At 46.5% G+C, this 20,949-nt stretch overlaps 1 protein-coding gene across 3 annotated transcripts in view; it reads left to right on the top strand.

Moving 5' to 3' along the window:
- Window positions 1-20,949, top strand: part of SLC4A5 (solute carrier family 4 member 5) — a 144,031-nt gene that overhangs the window by 85,169 nt on the left and 37,913 nt on the right. For all 3 annotated transcript variants that reach the window (XM_063695780.1, XM_019020982.4, XM_055378109.2), the window contains 6 exons: window positions 9,527-9,687; window positions 10,494-10,646; window positions 12,576-12,671; window positions 15,161-15,216; window positions 18,865-19,022; window positions 20,094-20,181. In XM_063695780.1, the coding sequence (XP_063551850.1) occupies window positions 9,527-9,687; window positions 10,494-10,646; window positions 12,576-12,671; window positions 15,161-15,216; window positions 18,865-19,022; window positions 20,094-20,181 (712 nt within the window). The remainder of the gene's footprint in view (window positions 1-9,526; window positions 9,688-10,493; window positions 10,647-12,575; window positions 12,672-15,160; window positions 15,217-18,864; window positions 19,023-20,093; window positions 20,182-20,949) is intronic.

The following is a 20,949-nucleotide window of genomic DNA, read 5'->3' on the forward strand; positions in this document are numbered from 1 at the left end:
TTAAATAAATTGGCCTTCAGGTTTATGCATCAGCCTTTGTGATCTTGGTTAGCATTAGACAGTGTCACTGGACCTAATCATCTTTGGGACACTAAAAAGATAAAATTTCTGAGCCTGGACCGGGGTGGGTGCCCCAAGAGGCCTGTGAGGCCTTTCTGGTGCTCATCAGCCCCTTCTGGTAGCTTCTGAACTTCTCCATATGTGTGCTGACCCTTGACCCATGCCTGCCCACTCAGTCTTTTATACTTTATAATCTTTCAAATTTACTGCCAAGTTTGGTTTATTAACATATACATGGTATGCAAAGTCATAATCAGTTGTAGAAACAACTTGTTGTACTATCTCACATACATATTTTCATGCATGTGATTTTATGTATCATGAATTGGCCAAATAAATTGTAAGAATGGGCCAGAATTTGCTTTGGTGTTTCTCCCGTTTTTTTGAGACAGAGTCTTGCTCTGTTGCCCAGGCTAGAGTGCAGTGGCACCATCTCAGCTCACTGTAACTTCCGCCTCCTGGGCTCAAGTGATTCTCCTGCCTCAGCCACCTTGGGCAGGCTCCTCATCCTCTAAGGGTCTCAGTCTCCTCACCTGTACAATGAGAATAGTCACAGACCTACCTCGTGAGATAGATTTAAGGATTAGATGAGATAATACATGTTAAGTGCTTAGCATAGTGCTTGGCTGGGAGTAGCTGGGATTACAGGCATGCACAACTACGCCCGGCTAATCTTTGTATTTTTAGTAGAGACAGGGTTTTGCCATGTTGGCCAGGCTGGTCTCAAAACTCCTGACCTCAAGGGATCTGCCTGCCTTGGCCTCCCAAAGTTCTGGGATTATAGGCGTGAGCCACCAGGCCCGGCCTCAGGTGTTCCCCTTTTGAAAAATCTTCCTTCCACAGATCATTTTTTAGTGCCTCTGTCAAAGACTGAACCAGGGGAGTATCTGATGATTCCTCAGACATCTCTAGGAAAATTCTTAATGGGCTTCTAAGTGAATTAATACTGGTCTTCAGTATCTGTTGGGAAATTCAGTATCCTGATATGACTCATATGAAGTTAAAAAACTTTGCTGGATAATGAAGAAAAACTTACATTTCTTACTTTTAAGAAATGAATTTGTTGGAGTTACAAAATGTATTACACACAGGCCTTAGGCAGAAAGCACAAACATGTCTTGATGCTTTGTAACTAATACACAGAAGTCAAGCTTTTGGGTAATGGGGCGGGGTGGGAGAGTTACAGAATAAAGTTGGTGAGGCCACATAGATAGAGTGACCACAGGGATATATACTTTACAAATTTTAGCTGAGTAAACTTCATGAAAGAAACAAATTCACACAAATGTAATTCTTAAAACAAATGTTTGGAGGCAACATAGCCTTAGCATTAAAGGTTACATACATTGGGAGATTACATTTTTTAAATTAGAATGTCCTAAGGGGGATTTTGCAAACAAACTAACCAAGACACTATTTAATTATAATGATATTCAAAATAGTATAGATAGAAGCTTCTCTTCAATCACAATGTTTATGTATATTCTCCAGATTTTACTCTTATCTAACTACACATAATGGGCAGCCTGTTGTTTTATCATCTCAAGGATCTGTGTCTTCCTTTTAAAAAATATTGATGTCTGATTCTCAGTCCCCTGAGATTCTGATGTAATTAGTCTGAGATTCAGCCTGGGTTTTAGAATTTGTAAAAAGCTCCCAGATGATCCTAATGCAGCCATTGAAAACTGCTGATACTTACTCTAGCCCAGCAGGATCAGTGGGAGTTACGAAGTTTCCATCTGAGGAGACAACTAGAATAGGGGTCTCTTGGTTTTCAGCCCTTTCCAGATCCTCCTTGAAGGAGAATCTCCTCTTCTCCCATCCTGTGGTTTGAGCATTGGAAGCCTTGGCTATACCTGGTAGCTAGCACCATGATTCAGGCTAGCTGAATCTAGCTAGCACTGAGCCTGCTCTTGTTATTAATTGAACAGCAATGTCCTCTAATTATATCTCTGACCGAGTTACTAGGCACAGAAAAGGCCTCAGTTCTGGCCCTGCTTTGTGTGACAGAGAGCTGCTTTCTGTGACAAGTGACATTTCAAGGTTCCTTTTAGCTACATTCCAGTCAGGAGCAGGGCACCTGGTGCCCTCCCTGGTATGCAGAGTTGGGGGTCTACACCCAGGCTTGGGCAAAATCCCTAAAAGTTAAAGCTTTGCTGGATAATGAAGGAGAACATGGAGATTTTCTTTCCACTTGACCTGCTTCCCCAACTCTAATTCCCCACTTTTTGAAGCCAACCATGGTACACAGTTCACTTTGCAATGAGTTGTTTGGGATTACACATGAACCTTATTATCAGGCTTCCACAAGTTTTTAAACTTGGCTTTGACCAGAGGCTTTTTACAGAGGCCATTCCTTTATTCATTCTGGAGAATGTTTAAGAATTTTATTATGGAAAATTCAAATTTATACAAAAGTAGTATATAGCAGAATGAACCCCCACCTGCCCATCACCCAGCTTCAACAGTTAACAGCTAACTCATAGCAATTCTTGTTTCTCTGTCCCCCATCTACTACCCCAGACACACAGACACACATGCTAGATCAGGTTGACACAAATCCCAGACACCACATCATTCCATCTGTAAATATTTCATTATGTCTCTAAAAGATAAGGCCTCTTTCTTTCTTTTTAGAGATAGGGTCTTTCTCTGTCGCTTAAGCTTCATTGCAGTGGTGCGATCACAGCTCACTGCAGCCTCAAACTCCTGGACTTAATCTTCCTACCTCAGCCTCCTGAGTAGCTGGGACTACAGGCATATGCCACCACACCTGGCTAATTATTTTATTTTTTGTATAGTGGAGTCTTGCTTTGTTTCCCAGGCAGGTCTCAAGCAATCCTCCCACCTCAGCCTCCCAGAGCGCTGGGATTACAAGTGTGAGCCACCATGCCCGGCTTCTGAGTATTTTTAAATATACTTAAACAAAATGGGTTTTAAGCTTTTTTTTCCCAGTCATTTCCTCATAGCGAGATCTCACCCAAAGTGATCAGTGAGGTCTTGCTACCCTCAAGCAGAAGGGAGCAAGCATTTAATGCAGTTGATGTAGGCAGGAGACCATAAGGGGACACCAGAGAGGAAGAAATGGCACCTGTCTTCAAAAAGCTTAATGTATATTTGGCATTTGTTATATACCAAAACAATCATAAAACATGATTGGCTACAATTAATTATTAATTTAGGCACTGAGCCTGAATTAATTAATTATTTTAGGCTCTGAGCCTAAGAAGTTAGAAACTTTACCTAGGATAGTCTGGAGCACAGAGTTGCCTGGATCCCACCCGTTTTTATTCTGATGTCAACTGGTCTAGGATATGACTGAGACATGAAGATTTTAAAGGCATCTAGGGTATTCCTATATGCAAGCAAGCTTAAGAATCACTGTCCTAGAACAGTGGTTCCTAAAGTGCTTCAGGTTGAGAACCATCCTAGGGTGTTATAGGAGAAATAAGCAGAATAACTGGCAGAGGCTTTGTGGAGGAAGGGGCATTCTCGCTGGGCAGTGGAAAACAGAGAGGAAAGAGGACATTCTACATGATCTCAGAGCTGATCTGCAGACCAGCAGCATGAGCACACCTAGGAACTTATTAGAAATGTAGAATCTTTGACCTCATTCCAGACCTGCTCAATGAGGATCTGCATTTTGACAAGATCCCCATGCACATTAGAGTTTGAGGCACACTGGTGTAGTAGAATATGTACTGTAAATGGACTTCAGTTATAAAATCAGAGAAACTAAAGCATAGCATGACTGTGCTAGAAAGGAGACCCTTTCAGCTGGTGTTCTTGGAGCCATTCTAAGGGAAAGAGGCCATGTCCTGCTGTATAATGAGAATCAGACCCATGTGAGCTACGTTTGCCTGCGTTGGGACCCCATATAAGTTGAACTATCCCTAAGTCACACCATTCTATGTGCCTACAGAGCAGGGGCTCCTGAACCCACAGGGTGCAGTCAGATAACCCGGGAGTTTCCATGGCAGGGTCACCCTCCTGGTGGGGTAACCATCCAGGCATTGGTTTTTGTTTTGTTTTGTTTTGTTTTGTTTTGTTTTGTTTTGTTTTGAGAGGGAGTCTCGCTCTGTCATCCAGGTTGGAGTGCAGTGGCATGATCTCTGCTCACTGCAAGCTCCGCCTCCCGGGTTCATGCCATTCTCCTGCCTCAGCCTCCTGAGTAGCTGGGACTACAAGCGCCTGCCACCACGCCTGGCTAATTTTTTGTATTTTTAGTAGAGACAGGGTTTCACCGTGTTAGCCAGGATGGTCTCGATCTCCTGACCTCGTGATCCTCCTGCCTCTGCCTCCCAAAGTGCTGGGATTACAGGCATGAGCCACCACGCCCAGCCCCAGGCATTGGTATTTTTATAAATCTCTGCAAGTTATTCTAATGGACAGCCAAGGTTGAAAACCACTGCTATGGATCTTTGGTCCTCCATGTTTCCTTTTCCATTCAAGGTGAAAGTGAGCTAAATTTCTAGCTGTAGCCATTGAAAACACAAAATTAAGTTCCAGGTAGCAAGCTTAATGGTTCAACATCTGGATTCCCAAAATAGTTATAGAGGGGACTAGAGAGGTGTCCCTAGTTAAATGGTCTCATATTCCAGAATTTCTTAAATCAAATTTTCTGGATTCTGGTAGCAGAGTCTAGTTCTGGCATTGGCTTAAAATTGGAGACAAGTAATTTAGTGTTTCTGCAGGCTGTTCTCATGTGGGTTGTCGCCCTTGTCTGTGTGTCTATGGGGTTAATGTTTGGTGTATGCCTAACACAGTACAAATAGTTGAAGTCCTGAGAGGTGGAGAGGACTGCATGTCTTTGCTATCTGCTATCTGGAGTTAGTAGAGGATGTTTCAAAGAGGAAGCATTGCTCTTATCACTCCTTCAGGTGGAGTTGCATTTGTATGGGCAGAAGACTGAAGAATGGGATGTCAGGGGAGAGAGCTGCCTGAGACTGTCTGGCCTAGGATGTTTGTGAGACAGTGAAGACAGCAACCCACTCAACTGGCCCCGTGCACTGGGCCACATCACACCTTTAGGTGGGTGGGTAAGGCCATGGAGTAGCAGAAGAGTCTTTGGGAGCAGGGTGACAGTTCAGTTTATCTTTTGTATTATTTTTTAGAAAAAAAAACAATAAAAGGCAATCTGAATAGGAGGTCGATCCTCAGGAAGAAAAGTTGAGCATCCTCTCAACTAAAACATTTGGACTGGCTGGGCGCGGTGGCTCACGCCTGTAATCCCAGCACTTTTAGAGGCGGAGGTGGGTGGACCACCTGAGGTCAGGAATTTGAGACCAGCCTGACCAACATAATGAAACCCTGTCTCTACTAAAAAACAAACAAACAAACAAACAAACAAAAACAAACAGCCGGGCCTGGTGGCAGGCACCTGTAATCCCAGCTACTCAGGAGGCTGAAACAGGAGATCACTTGAACCACGGAGGCAGAGGTTGCAGTGATCCAAGCTTGCACCATTGCACTCCAGCCTGGGCGATGAGAGTGAAACTCCGTCTCAAAAAAAATTTTGAACTTATCCTTTGGTCTATTCCTTGTAAACTCTTATGTTAATATACCTTTTAGAAACATCTTACTTTCGATATCACATAGTCTTGGATCTGCCATAATTTAAATGATATTTCCCAAACAGATTTCTCCATGAAAAGGTCAGCTACAACTTGTCTGCCTGGTCTCTGGCTCCAGCCCCCATGTTTCAGGTCTTCACCTCCCAGTCCTTCTCTAATTAGATCTCCCCATCCTGTGTCCATCTGATTCCCCAGGATCCCACCAGGTGCCTGGTTAACTTGTCTCAAATTATGGAATGAAGGTGTTAAACATTGATAATGCAAAATATACAGTTACGTGAAGAGGAAATCTGATGAAGGAAAAGATGTTCAATCTCACTAGTAATCAGAAGAGTGCAAATGTGAGATAATTTTTCAATTACCAAATGAACAAAGGTGAAAAAGAATGAAAATACCAAAGTCTGGGAGACTTTAGGGAAATGTAAGATCTCATTGGTGGCAGTGGGCACTGACATAAGCTTTCTGGAAAATAGTTTGGTAATTCTTGTTATAAATGTAAAAATGTGCAGACACAGTAATTCCACTTCTGAGAGTTTATCCTAAAGAAATTGTGGAGCAGGGACCAAGGATGTTCCAACCAGCCTTAATTAATAATAAAGAATAATTAGAAATAATCTGAATGTCCACCAATTGAGAACTGTTCCTATCAATTATGGTATGTTCAGACAGTGGAATACTAGAAGGACTTCAGAATGATGTTAATACTAATAGAGATGAAAGGATGTCCATTAGATACTATACCCTTAAGGTCCTTGTGGTGCCATTAATGTACAGTTAGTGCAAACACAGGCATATGTGCATGCATGCATGAGGAGATCTAGAATGGCAGTTACCAAAATATCAACCATCAAGACATCAGTATGATGCCTCCTGGTTGGAGGAGCTTTGAATGACTTTGCTTTCTTCTTTTCTTATTGTTCCTAAAATTACAAAAGTAATATTCTTTATTTTTAACTTAATAGCTAACATTAACAGAGTGTATCTTGTGTGCTAGGCACTGCTCTAATTGCTGTACATTATTATTATTACTGAAGAAATCAAAGGTGATGAGAGATTAAGTAACTTACTCAAGATTTTCAGCTAGTAAATGATGGAGCTGTTATTCAAAACCTAATAGTGTTGCTTCATAGACTGTGCTCTTTTTAAAAAAAAAAAATGTAGACGGATTCTCACTCTGTCATCCAGGCTGGAGTGCAGTGGTGCCATCTCGGCTCACTGCAACCTCTGTCTTCCAGGCTCAAGTGATCCTCCCACCACAGCCTCCCAAGAAGCTGGGACCACAGCTGTGTGCCACCATGCCCAGCTAATTTTTTGGGTTTTTTGGTAGAGTCAGGGTTTCACCATGTTGCCCAGGCTGGTCTCAAACTCCTGAGCACAGGCGATCCACCCACCTGGGCCTCCCAAAGTGCTGGAATCACAGGCGTGAGCCACCTCACCCAGCCTAACCAGACTGCACTCTTGGTACACTAATTCGCCCCAATAAAGTGAAAGTCTTAAATCCCGCCCCAACAACAATCCTACTCCTCTGCTCAAAGTAATCATTGTTAACCATTTGACATGGATCCCTCCAAAACTTTTGCTTTCTCCAGACACATGTGTGCGCACACACAAGTGTGTTTTTCTTTTTTGTAAAATGGGATGGTAGTGTCCGTCCTGTCAGTATGTGAGTTCACCCACATATTTTTTATTTATTTCTGGGGGATATTCCACAACATGGACATACAGAATTGATGTAATCATGCTTCTACTGAAAACCTGGTGGTTTCCAGTTCTTTGGCCTAACAGACAAAGCTTCATCGAGCATCCTTGTATACATATTACAGGGTGTGGCAGTGTAATTATATTCCTGTGATCGTTTCCTAGAAATGGAACCACTGGGTCAAAAGGCATGCACACTGAATGTTGAAACAGGCTGCCCACACCAGGAAGGCTGTGTCATTACACCTGCAGCAGATGAGAGGCCACCTCCCCATGTTTTCACTGACACAGGAAGTTGTCAATCTTTTTTAACTTTTGCCAGTATTAAAAAATGAAGAATGTTATTTCATTTGTAGTAATTTAAAAGTCCATGATTACTGGTAAAGTTGAGCATCTTTTCATATGTTTATTGGCCATCTTCATTTCTTCTCAGGATTGTTTACTTTCTATTGGATAATTTGAGTTAATTGGTTAATTTCTTATTAATTCAAAGGAGCATTGTTATAAATATTAGTATTTTGATGCTTTCTTTGTTGCAGATATTTTTCTCGGTACATTACTTTTCTTTGAACTTGATTTATATGTTATTTTACTATATAGAAGTTTTCATTTATTTTAGTTTTGTGCAATCAAATCTGTCCATTTTTTTCCTTTATGGTTTTATACCTTGTTTAGGAAGTCTTTCTCCACAATATTCTCCCAGAATATAAGAATACTCTCCTATATTCTCTTCTAGTATATTTGCATTTTTGCTTATAGATTTATTTTTATGTTTAGACTTTAATCTATGAAGAATTTAGTATTGTGTTTGGTGAAAAGTAGGGATTTAACTTTCTATTTTTAGGTTGGTTGTCTTTTAAACAACTCCTTCATCAAAATCCTAATTCCGTGACTGGGCGTGGTGGCTCACGACTGTGATTCTAGAACTTTGGGAGGCCAGGGTGGGCTGATCGCTTAAGCCCAGGAGTTCGAGACCAGCCTGGGCAACACGATGAAACCCCATCTCTACAAAAAATACAAAAATTAGCCAAGCGTGATGGTGCATGCATGTAGTCCCAGCTACTTGGGAGGCTGAGTTGGGAAGATCACCTGAGCACAGGTGGTCGAGGCTGCAGTGAGCCGAAATCATGCCACTGCACTCCAGCCTGGGGGAGACTCTGTCTCAAAAAAACCAACAAAAAACCTGAATTCCCATGGATATACAGGTCTGTTTCTGGACTCTTGTGCCACTGATCCCTTGTCTATATCTGGCCTGGAATCACACTGCTTTAATTACTGAAGCTTCTCCGCAAGTTTCTATATGTGCTAAGGCATGCCCCATCCCCATTTCTCTTCGTTTTTGAACTTTCCTCAACCATTCTCCTACATTTACCTGTTTTAGAGGAACTTTAGAATTAGATAGTCGTGGTCCAAAAGTCCTCCCTTGGGATTTCAGTTGCACTAGATTGGAGCTACCCATGCATTTGTGGTTGACATCTTACAAAGGGGAGCTGGGTGTCTCCGGCCAGGACTCCTTGCTCCCCTGGCACTATCTGAGGCCTTTCTACTTGAACACCCAGCCCATGATTCCAAGTCTTCTAGAAAGGACAGATCCCTACACATCCTTGGTTTAATTTCTTTCCTTCCCCGGATGGCATGTGAATTTTTACCTGAACTTTCAGAGGCAAAAAGAGTGAAAAGCATGGAAACCTCAGACCTTGCAGGGGAACTCAGGGAGAAATACTTTTCGTCAGGGAACATTTTTCCTGCTCCCGGCAAACCACACTGAACACTCATGTGTGAACAGCCTGAGATAATCAGGTTCCAGTTGAGGCTTTTTGAAAAAACAGCTTTATTGTTCTAGAATAACTTAAAATTCTCTAATTGTAAGTGTACTGGTAAATGATTTTTAGAAAATGTAGGGAATTGTGCAACTGTCACCATAATCCAGTTTTAGAACATTTCCATCACTCCCAGAAGATCCCTCATGCCCCTGTGTACTTCTCTGGATGCCACTTTCCTTCACATGACAGTATCAGGAGGAGTGGGGGACAAATGAGGGGATCCCCAAGAGATCCTCTGCCTGTGAGTCTAGGACCAACACCACAACCACATACATAGCATGAACCCACATGACACCCCTCTTTTGGGGAGACCCAGGTGAGGCCTCCTCCTGAGGGCCCTGGCCACACTGAGCCCCATCCTTACCCTTCCAGGTGGATAAAGTTTGAAGAAAAGGTAGAGGAAGGCGGCGAACGCTGGAGCAAGCCCCACGTGTCCACACTATCCCTGCACAGCCTCTTCGAGCTCCGTACCTGCCTGCAGACGGGGACGGTGCTGCTGGATTTGGACAGTGGCTCCTTACCACAGATCATAGGTGAGGCAGGGGCCACTGTGTGCATCTCTCCTGTGGTCCCTGCAAACCAGGGCAGCTCCCCCGACCTCATGCCCGCCCTCGAGTCTGTGTGACAGCCCGTCTCTGACACCTGATTCTGCAGAGACCAGCTTTGACTCTGTTGCTCCCAGGGCAGGATCATAGTCACTCCAAGTTTCAGTGCCATGTAGACCTCCAGTAGAGAGGAAAAGACCATCCTCCAAAATGCCATCCAGAAATGTGGTAAAAGGGGAGAGGGCCTCTTGCATAGTCAGAGATACCTCTTGCCATGACAACCTGTTTCTTTTCAGGGTAAAATGGGTCATCATTCATCTTTAGGAAATTAGCTGTCATTTAGTGGTGTGTTGAAGGGAGGAGTTGGCTTGCCTTAACACCCCTAAAAATTTTTGTGAGTTTTGTTCTAGCACATTGGATTTTGCCAGAAGTATTTTGCCCAAAATACTTTTCTAAAAAGAGTTCATTTTAGGACTAAAACCATTGAACACAGTACTTTTGTGCCTCCTGGGGCAGTTTCATATGTACTGTTTATTTCACTTTTCATAAGAACATTGACAGAAAGAGCAGACACACACACACACACACACACACACACACACACACGTGCCCTTGAACAGGAGGAGGCCAAGAGTTGGTGATGTGCCCAGTTTTCCACAGCTAGTGGCAAAGCCAGGAGTACTTCCACACCCCCCGCCACATTTAATCCCACTAATAACAGGTGAAACTGAAGACTTCCATACCCTGGAGCTGTTCTGTCCCACAGGGATGAGGTGTGTATGTTTTCCACACAGATGATGTCATTGAGAAGCAGATTGAGGATGGTCTTCTGCGGCCAGAGCTCCGGGAGAGGGTCAGTTACGTCCTCCTGAGGAGGCACCGCCACCAAACCAAGAAGCCCATCCACCGCTCCTTAGCTGACATTGGGAAGTCAGTCTCCACCACAAGTGAGTCAGGCCTTACGCTGGTAGGCATGGGACATGCAGGGCCAGTATCAGGCCCTGGTACCCGGGTGAGCCCACCTTAGGGGCTGGGAGTTTCTGGAGAAATTCTGATGTTCTGGGGATCCCTCAGCCTCCTTCTCTGGCAGGCCTGTGGGGACCCCAGCCACACTCCCGTGTTGTTCCCACCACCAGAGCAGAACAATTTCTAGGGAGAGAGTTGGTTCCCAGCCACGGCTGCACGTGGCAGATCACTTTGGGGCTTGAGATGTGTCCTAATGCCTGGGCCCCACCTTGGAGAGTTGGAGTCAATTGTTCTGGGGTATGGCCTAGAAAAAGAGAGGTTAGAATGCACCCCAAGAGATTCTTATGTCACACAGCATTGGGGAATGCTGGTAGAGATGGCTTGCTATGGAAAGGACCCAAAAGTTTCACATCAACCCCCCTAGAGAGGTCAAGAGCCTCAGCAGAAAATGGAACACATCAGGGTGGTAGAAGGGGCTGGGCTTATCTCAAGAGTGCCAGGGCTTGTAGATCTGGTGGCTGATGTCACTCTGATTAGCAGGACCTGGGGCCATTTAGAGAGAGTGGCTTGTTCCATGTACATATCTCAAATCTCCAACATTCCACTATCAATATCCCAGCCTAGATGCCCAGGGACACTAGCCCTACAGAGCCTGTCAGACAAACACAGTAACCAGAGCAAAGCTGCTACATTAAAAACATTGAGGAATCTCTTTAAATGAATTACTTAAAAATGGGAAGTGGGCTGGACATGGTGGCCCACACCTGTAATCCCAGCACTTTGAGAGTCCAAGGTGGGTGGATTGCTTGAGCTCAGGAGTTTGCGACCAGCCTGGGTGACATGGCATAAACCCCATCTCTACAAGAAATACATAAACCTCATGGTTTAAACCCCATGGCATAAACCCCGCCTTACAAAAAATTAGCCAAGCGTGGTGGCACACACCTGTAGTCCCAGCTAATCAGGAGGCTGAGGTGGGAGGATCACTTGAACCCAGGAGACGGAGGTTGCAGTGAGCAGAGATCGTGCCATTGCACTCCAGCCTGGGCAACAGAGCAAGTCCTTGTCTCAAAAAATCGCTCCCAAAACAACGGGAAGTGTTTAACCATACCATAATAGCAACAGATACATACTCAGCACGTAACTACGTTCTGGGCACTATTCTGAGTGCTCCTCCTGTTTTAACTCACTTCATCCTCACAAAAATGCTGTGGTGTGTAGGTACGGTTCTTGTCTCCATTTTACAGATGAGACGCCTGAGGCACAGAGAGTTTAAGTAACTTGCCTAAGGTCACAAAGCCATTAAGTGGTGGAATCAGGGATGAACCCAAGCAGTCTACTACACCTTGTGCCCATTTAATGAACTGTGTATCTCTCTCACTTTCAACAGTACAGATATTCTGTCTAATCTTGTTCTTTTTTTTTTTTTGAGACGGAGTCTCACTCTGTCACCCAGGCTGGAGTGCAATGGCGCGATCTCAGCTCACTGCAAACTCTGCCTCCTGGATTCAAGTGATTCTCCTGCCTCAGCCTCCCAAGTAGCTGGGATTACAGGTGCCCACCACCATGCCTGGCTATTTTTTGTATTTTAGTAGATACAGGGTTTTACCATGTTGGCCAGGCTGGTCTCAAACTCCTGACCTCAGGTGATCCACCCACCTCAGCCTCCCAAAGTGCTGGGATTACAGGCGTGAGCCATGGTGCCCAGGCTGTAATCTTGTTCAGACTATTGACTTGCTTAAATTAAAAAAAAAAAAAAAAAAAAAAAAAAAAAAAAAAAAATTTCTTCCCAGAAGGGGAAGAGACATGTTTTGCCACCCAGTTTTATTTAGTTAAAGTGAACTAACCCAAGAGGCTTCGCTACACCAGCAAGGCTGTCGAAGCCAAGTCCCTTCTGATTCTCCTCCCAGATCGCAGTCCTGCCCGGAGCCCTGGTGCTGGCCCGAGTCTACACCACTCCACGGAAGACCTGCGGATGCGGCAGAGTGCAAATTACGGACGTCTGTGTGAGTGTGTGCTCTGCCGCTCTGTGGCAGCTTTATTCAGTCTGTGGCAGCTGTGACATGGCCACATTGCCATAGGTGGGGGAGACAAAGCCCAGGATCTGCCAAGAATTCTCAGGGCATGCATCAGGAGGAGCCTAACTTTCACTCTAAACCCAGGCTGCTCTCAGGGCCTCATTTACTACCATAATATTCAAGTCATTCCTCTGAAAAATGAGGCTGTCAGTCACATCCTGGTGTAATCAATACCTACTCCCATATTCTAGGTGTTTTTATCTTAGTCTGTATCTTCATCTTCATCAAACTGACATTAACCCTGTTTTTTGGTGAAAAGCTTTCCTGGAAATGGAATCAAAAACAGGCAAGGTCCTTTCCTTCAGTTCAGTCAGGCAGCATTCCCATCACTGGGTGGCAGTCTCATGCCACCATGGAGAAGAAATGTGGGCAGAGTCACGGCCCCTTTTTTCTGGGAATGGCTGGTAGGGGGCGGGGTGTGGGTTTGAGGTGAGAGGTGACAGACAGGTTTTACATGCACCTCGTCAGGGATACACAGGCGAGCTGGGGGAAAGAAAGGAGCGAACTTAGAAAGTGAAGTGAAAAAGAAAAAGCAGTGAAGGACTATTTTCCTTCAGGTACTTTTACTAAAATGCCAAGATGTTAACAAGTTCAGCCCAGTGCTGTACCCCTGTCCAGGCCCAAGGAGTGACTTGGGGGCAGTGCAGCCCCTGCCCATGGCCTTGGGCACAGCATGCATTTGCTGCAGTCTTCTCTCTCTGTCCTGATGACCCAAGTCCTCTTAGTCTCCCCAGCCTTGTTATGCCACATAGGGATGCCCAGTGGCAGTGTTCAGTGGGTACAGAGTGGCTTAGGGAAGACCTTCCACTCAGTTATCATTGTATATGAGGTCACCTCCCTACTGACACTGCTTAGGGGTGGGAACCACTGGGACAAGAGGCACGAATGGATGATTGCAGCTTTGTGTGAACCAGGTCATATTCAAGGTGGGCACCCGCCATGAGGTGGCCCAGCATGCAGAACACAGCGCACAGGGGAAGGATCAGAGAGGAGGAGACACTGACTGAGTCTTGGAGCATAAATAGAAGCTTTCCAGGAGCAAGGAGGGGGAAGAGGGGGTTCTAAACAAACGAAACAAATAGGAGGTTGGGGGATGGAAGAGAAGGAGCTGGAGCTATGAAAATAAAAACATTGGTCCAGTTCACAGGAAGTGCAGGAGTTAAAGGGAAGAGAGGGTCAAATCAAAGAGGGCCTTGTGCACCCAGCAAAAGAACCCGGGTTTTATTCTGAAGATAATGGGAACCCCTGGGAAGCTTGAAGCAGGAGCATGCTGTGATCGGATTTCTGTCTGAGTAGGAATAATCTAGAAGGGGCAACATTGGAAGGCAGAGACTGAGCCTGCATTCCAGAATGGAGAGGAAGGGACAGAGGTGGAATTGAAGGACTGGTGGGAAGTAGGAGGTGAGGAAGAGGGAGGGCCCAAGGCTGCTCCTAGATTTCTGTCTAAAGGGCTGGTGGATGGGAGGGAGGGGCATTGAGTGGAATGTGTCCATGAGGAAAGTGATTTGGGGGCAGGTAAAGAGTTGCATTTGAGGTGCCAGAGGGGACTGCTCCAAGGAGTCTGCAGCTCAGAAGAGGAGTCAGACTAAAGATCCATCCTGGGCATCCTCAGCCCAAACGGGTGTTGGAAACAACAGGAGTGGGAGCGATTGACCAGCGGAGAGGCTGAGGCACCTGGAGGGGATGAGAGCAAAGACAAGGTCCTGGGATGTCCAAGCAGGAGAGGATCCTGGGACAGAAATGAGAGGAGGAGAGCCAAGAGGAGCAGCATTCTGGACACCAGGAGTGGCACAGGCCAACAGCCGAGACACGATAGGTCTGAGGGTGTCCACCAGATTGGGCTAGTGGGAGAGGAGAGCTGGCTTTCTCTGTCTTAACAGAGGAAGGAACTATTGGGCAGTTCAAATAATTGGCTATCACTGTTCTCATGGGAAGCCCACCTTCCTTCCCTCTGCCATCCTAAATCCCCAGCCCATGTTTGAAGACTGTCACCGGTCATGGAGGACAGAGGTGAAACTGCTCCCCCTCCAGCAAATTCCAAGCTAAGTGACACATGGAACCTCACCTAATAATGCATCTGTGTCCCTCCTCTTATCCTGGCCTGGTGCAGAGCCACACCCAGAGTAGACAGCCTGGTGACATCCAAGACGTTGGGGTGGAGGAGTAGAGACTAGAGTGTGGTAGATTGAGGAGGGAGAAGGAAACAGTGGAAACTGGAGTCTAATACCTCTTTCAGGAAAGCAGCCATTGAACAGAAGGCAAGTGAGAGGATGCTAGTTTAAGGGGACTGCAGGATTAAGGGGGAGGGAGTTTGCTTTGGTTATGAACATGGGAGAGGTACATGAGTAGGGCCCATAGGAAAGGGACCTGCAAGAGCCTGGCTTCCCCTGATGGATCTTCTTTTCCTTTTCTCCTAGGTCATGCCCAGAGCAGAAGCATGAATGACATTTCTCTCACCCCAAACACAGACCAGGTAGTAAAACCCCTGCACTTAGCTGCAATGGAGGGCCAGGGCAGGAAAAAGTCTTTGGTTTCAGGAGCAGGGATCCCCTATGGGCAGAATTCCACTCCTACGAAGGAGTGGGAGTTCCAGGAAGATCCCCAGTGGGGACTCTGGGCTGCCTGGGGGACTTTGCCAAGGCCAGTAGTCGGGGAATGACGGAGTCCCAGGTGCTGGCTCTGTGTCAGGCCCTGGGGGTGTGGGACAGAGAACATGATTAAATGAGGCGCCAGCTGTCCTTGAGCTTGGGATTTGTTGGAGAGAGAAGACCAGCACACATGGCTTCATCTGTCCTGTGATCCACAAGCACCTTTAAAGATGGGATAGGGATTGGGGCTGGCAGAGAGACAGAAAAGAATCTCCCTGTGGCGAGAACAGTGGTAGTTAATTAATTAGACTGTCCAATAGTGCATCTTCTTCCTGTGGTCTCCCATGAGCTGGGCTGAAACCCTCTTGATGAGATCAGAATTCTGCAAACAAATTGGGTCCAGTTCTAAGGCCCACAGCCCCAGAATCCTGTGACTGTGCCCCTTGGGGAAGCCCAGAGGAGGCCCCCTTAATTCCAACTCCTGCATACCTCAAGGACAGGAGGCCCCATGGTCCCCTTGTCTATCTCCCCAGGAGTAGGAAGAAAGATGACAAAGGAAACCTGAGACTTGGCGAGGAGCCTTCAGGAGCTTGGGTGACCTCCAGGCCTTCCAGCCACCCCTAAGTTTGGTGGAAGGCAAAAACAAAGTCAGCCCCTCATGTCAGTGTCCCGGGCACAAATAAATTAATAACAACAGTAACAAAATCAATCAATATTTAAGCTCCACACCACATGCACTACACTGTGCCAGGCATTTTCTATGAATCACAAAGGTACTATTTTCATTCCCATTTTACTCATGAGAGAACACTGAGGCTTACAGCAGTTAAATAACACACCCAAGTCTATACAGCTGAAAGACAGAACTTTGATTTGACCTAGGCAGTCTAACTCCAGAGCCCTTAATTTGGAAGTAATTTAGGAACTAGTCAGTATTCTGGAACATTATTTGGAGAGGAAAACCACTTTTACTCATGCATACAGACAGTGCAACTGTGATAAGAAAGCATTACCTAGTAAAAGTTTTTATAACCTGTTTTAATGAATGTGTGAGTGGTAATAATAACACTAGCTGTCCCTTTCACCAGACAGTGCTTTCTTGATTTGGGGATTGGAACCCATCACCTAGCGCCAGCATCTAGTTCTCTTTGCTGATACTTGATGCTGCTTCTCGGTATTTGCAGCATCAGTGGTCTCTGCTATTGGGCGCTCTTCAGGTGCAAGCCCAGAGGCATTTGCTCTGCAGGCTCTTTCTTCATCATTGATTTGTGCAAAGCTAAACTCCATGCCTGCCCTCAGCTGGCAGATTCCCAGTGAACAGAGAGTAGATTCAGACAGCATCATTGTGCTGCAGTGCAGAGCCAGATTGGAGTCACCAAGGGTTCAGGAAGTGGAGTCAGCAGGGCCCTGGTTGTACAAGCCCACATCCAGGCTTTGGGCAAGCCAGGGTTGGTTGGAACACTAGCATGCTCCCATTTCTGGGATGCCACAACCCTGGCCTTCTTACCAAACATGTCACAACGTGTAAGGAAGGACCAACTGCCTGGTTCAATTTCTCTTCTCTTCTGTATTACAAGTGGGTTGGTTGGATGGCCAGGTGTGGTGGCGCACACCTGTAATTCCAGCAGTTTGGGAGGCTGAGGCTGATGGATCACTCGAGGCCAGGAGTTTGAGACCAGCTGGCCAACATGGAGAAACCCTATCTCGATCAAAAATACAAAAATTAGCCGGGCGTGGTGGCACATGCCTGTAGTCCCAGGCATGTGCCAGACAGGCACGAGAACTGCTTGAACCCAGGAGGAGGAGGTTGCAGTGAGCCAAGATGGTGCCACTGCACTCCAGCCTTTACGACAGAGTGAGACTCTTGTCTCAAAACAAATCAAAACAACAACAAAAACAAGTGGGTTTGTTGGGACACCCTGAAGCATTGCTGCTTCCGAAGCCTCTTTCTCCAGGGTGCTCCTGCCCAGCCCGTATCTCCTCCCCTTCCCTGGACCCCCTCCCTGCCTGATGCTTGGAGATGGTGGCTGCCCTGTTACACCCAGCCCTCCACCCTGAAGATAGCTGCTTAGTAATCAGCTGACCATGCCTGAGACAAAGGGACTTTTTGAGTCTTGGGGACTCCGGTGTTCCTGTCAATTCCTGCTTTTTCTCACTACGTTAGGATCCTTGGGGCTGCTGATGGTTGCCCAGGTGGTTGTGGAGGGTTATTTTTTTTTGTCTGATTGGATTTAAACGATTATAAGGGTAGTGCCATTGCTCACGAGCCCCTCCTCATGCTGGTAGGCCACCCAGCCCAGTGTGTATGATGCCCCCACATGAGTCGAATTGGTAAACAGCTGTGGGGACAAAATGGCAGGACCTGTTGACCATATCCATGCCCATAGCTGACCCCTCCACAGGGACAGGAAGAGGCACAAGGAACCTGTGTCTTCACTGAGGCTGTGAGAAACAGGCCTGTGCCCGCGGGAAAGACTGCAGTAGAAGGGGGATTGGTAGGAAAATTGTGATGTTCACAGGCGCTCTCTTCAGAGCTATCCTCTACCCCCAGGCTCTTTCCCACTGTGTCAGCCACCGTGGACTGCACCCAGCCCTGCCGCTACCCCAACTGCTCCCCTCCGTCTTCCGACAAAATTATCTCTGTCTCTTGTCTGTCCGTGCCCTTGCTGCCCAGAGGGAAAGCAATCTGAAAAAGGAATTCGTTCTAAGACGTTAAGGACTAAGAAGAGCTTGAAAGTAACCATCCCTGGGGTATCTTCAGCATAAAAGAGGACTCAGGAAGTTATAAATGCAGAGAGTGGGAATACATTTGGGTGGAGGGCTTGTCTCCAATACCTCTCACATCAGACCCCACTGGCTCTGCCTGTGTGACCTTCCTCCCATGAAGTGACACTAGCCAGAGAGACTGGAGAGAGGCCACCTTGATAGTCTCTGCTGGAAAATTCCAGAAGTGATGAATTTCCTGGGAGGTCCACTGGGGGTAATGTGGGGGCATGGAAGTCTCCCACAGACTTGGAGACTGGTCCAGGAATTCCTGTGAGCCAGGAAGCTGGTGGCAAAGGGAAAATAAGGCCTGTTTACTCTGACCATCAGAACAGGCCTCCTCCTCCCCACAGCTACCAAAAGTGAAGGTGGAGAGGGGAGGTCTGGGTGGCTGAGGTAGAAGCACTGAGACTCCCATCTGCTCAGCCTGAAGGAGGCCATCTAGGCCTGATGTCCGGCAACCCCGGGGTTCTTCTCTGACCCCTCAACCCACATCTCAGTGGAGCCGTTTTCATCCGTCAAGGAATGTCTTAGTCAAGGAAAGTCGTTGCCAGTTCCTTCCCATCTACAAGGCTTAATGGTGCCTGGGGTTAACCTACATTCAATCTCCCCATCTGCAGAATCGGAGGAGTACTTGTTTATTCTTTCAGTCTCTTGGAAACATTGGGAGAATTTTTTTCAAGTTAGGCCTCAAAGCAGTCTGAAGGGGAGTGAGGGAGTGAGAGCAGGTGGGAGTCTCCTTGGCTATCTCGTTTCCCCTCCCTGTCCAGCGGAAAAACAAATTCATGAAGAAGATCCCCAAGGACTCAGAAGCCTCCAACGTGCTCGTGGGCGAGGTGGACTTCCTAGACCAGCCATTCATCGCGTTCGTGCGCCTCATCCAGTCGGCCATGCTGGGAGGAGTGACCGAGGTGCCTGTCCCCACCAGGTGAGAGCCATTGAAACCTGTCCCCATGCCACTCTCAGGGAGCCAGTCAGCAGTGCATTCAGCAAGCAGTGCTGTTGACTGTTAGTGCTCTCAAAGGCACCTCTAAACGTGGAGGCTGCTGGGAAGGGAAATCTGACTAGGGAAGAGTTTTAGAGTTTATTAAAAATAATAACAAAAGAGGCCAGGTGCGGTGGCTCACGCCTGTAATCCCAGCACTTTGGGAGGCCAAGGTGGGCGGATCATGAGGTCAGGAGTTCGAGACCAGCCTGGCCAACAAGGTGAGACCCCATCTCTACTAAAAATACAAAAAAATTAGCCAGGTGTGGTGGTACGCACCTGTAATCCCAGCTACTCAGGAGGCTGAGGCAGGAGAATCACTTGAACCCGGGAGGCAGAGGTTGCAGTGAGCCGAGATCGTGCTATTGCACCCCAGCCTGGGCAACAGAGCAAGACTCCATCTCAGAAAAAAAATAAAAATAATAAATAATAAAAGAGAAGGAGGCAACAACTGGGAGAGAAGTTGTCAGGTAAGCTTGGGCAGCAAGACAAAGGTGAGGATGCTCAAGGGGGAGCCTCATGGGAGGGGAAGAGGAAATGTTCCTCCAAAGCAAACATAGGGTTCCATGGAGGGAAGTAAAAAAGTTAAGAATGGGCCCAGCGCAGTGGCTCATGCCTCTAATCCCAGCACTCTGGGAGGCCAAGGCGGGTGAATTGCTCGAGCCCAGAAGTTGGAGACCAGCCTGGGCAGCATGGTGAAACCCTGTATCTACTGAAAATACAAAAAATTAGCCAGGCTTGGTGGTACATGCCTGTAGTCCAAGCTACTCGGGAGGCTGAGGTGGGAGGATCACTTGAGCCTAGGAGGTGGAGGTTGCAGTGAGCCAAGATTGCGCCACTGCACTCCATCCAGCCTGGGTGATGGAGCAAGACCCTGTCTCAAAAAAAAAAAAAAAAAAAAAATGCATACTGTTCAGGGCCAAAAAATTCTCTTCACTTGCTTCTATTTTTCCTTCTCACTTTCATGCTCCTCTTCCTTAATCTTCCTTGTCTCCTCCTCCATCTTCTTTGCAGATTTCTGTTTATACTACTGGGACCTTCTGGGAGAGCAAAATCCTACAATGAAATTGGCCGTGCCATTGCAACCCTCATGGTAGATGATGTAAGTGGTAACCAGAAGCTTGTACTCCTGAATTTTACAGCTCCCGCACCTTCATTAATTAACTTATCCAGCCAGCACATTTGAGCACCTACTGTGTACCAGGCACTACATAGGATGCTAAAGATTATGAGAATCAGGGAATAGTCATTGTCCTTTAGGAGAACCAATCAAGTGTGAGGGACAGATTGATAATTATAAAACTAACCACGTGCTAGCTGCCCAGGGCGTCAAGGAGGGCTTCACAGATGAGGGGGCTTTAAAGCTAAGGAGGAGCAGGAGGAAGGTAGACCCAGCACCAGGCTGTGAGGCAAGCATTCCAAACAAAGGAAATGGATCAGGCTCAGAGAAGCTGGATGGAGGTGGTTTGATATAGGCTCAGTGTAAGAGCTTCAAGGGCAGGAGGTAACACTGGAGAGGTGAGCCAGAGACTACACAGAGCCTGTAAGCAGAGCTGAGTCACACTCTGTCCCCAGAGTGATGGGGAGCCTAGAGGACTTTAACTCTTTTCCCGTTTGTGCCAAGAATACTCACTGGCGGTGCTTGCGGCTGCAGGCTTTACCCTGAGATAACTTTTCCCCACGAAATGTCTCACTTTTATTATTATTTTTGCATTGCTCTTGTATGTTGACTTTGGAAACAAAAGACATCATTCTACTTAAAGCATTCTGTTTTTAGTTGTGGCATTTCCATTTACAAAATACACTAACTCTCAATCATTGAAAATATCAAATCCTAGAAAACTAGCATTCCTACGAGTGATGCTAACAT

This window comes from Gorilla gorilla, chromosome 12 (assembly GCF_029281585.2).
Source record: "Gorilla gorilla gorilla isolate KB3781 chromosome 12, NHGRI_mGorGor1-v2.1_pri, whole genome shotgun sequence".
In the NCBI taxonomy this organism is placed as follows: Eukaryota; Metazoa; Chordata; class Mammalia; order Primates; family Hominidae; genus Gorilla; species Gorilla gorilla.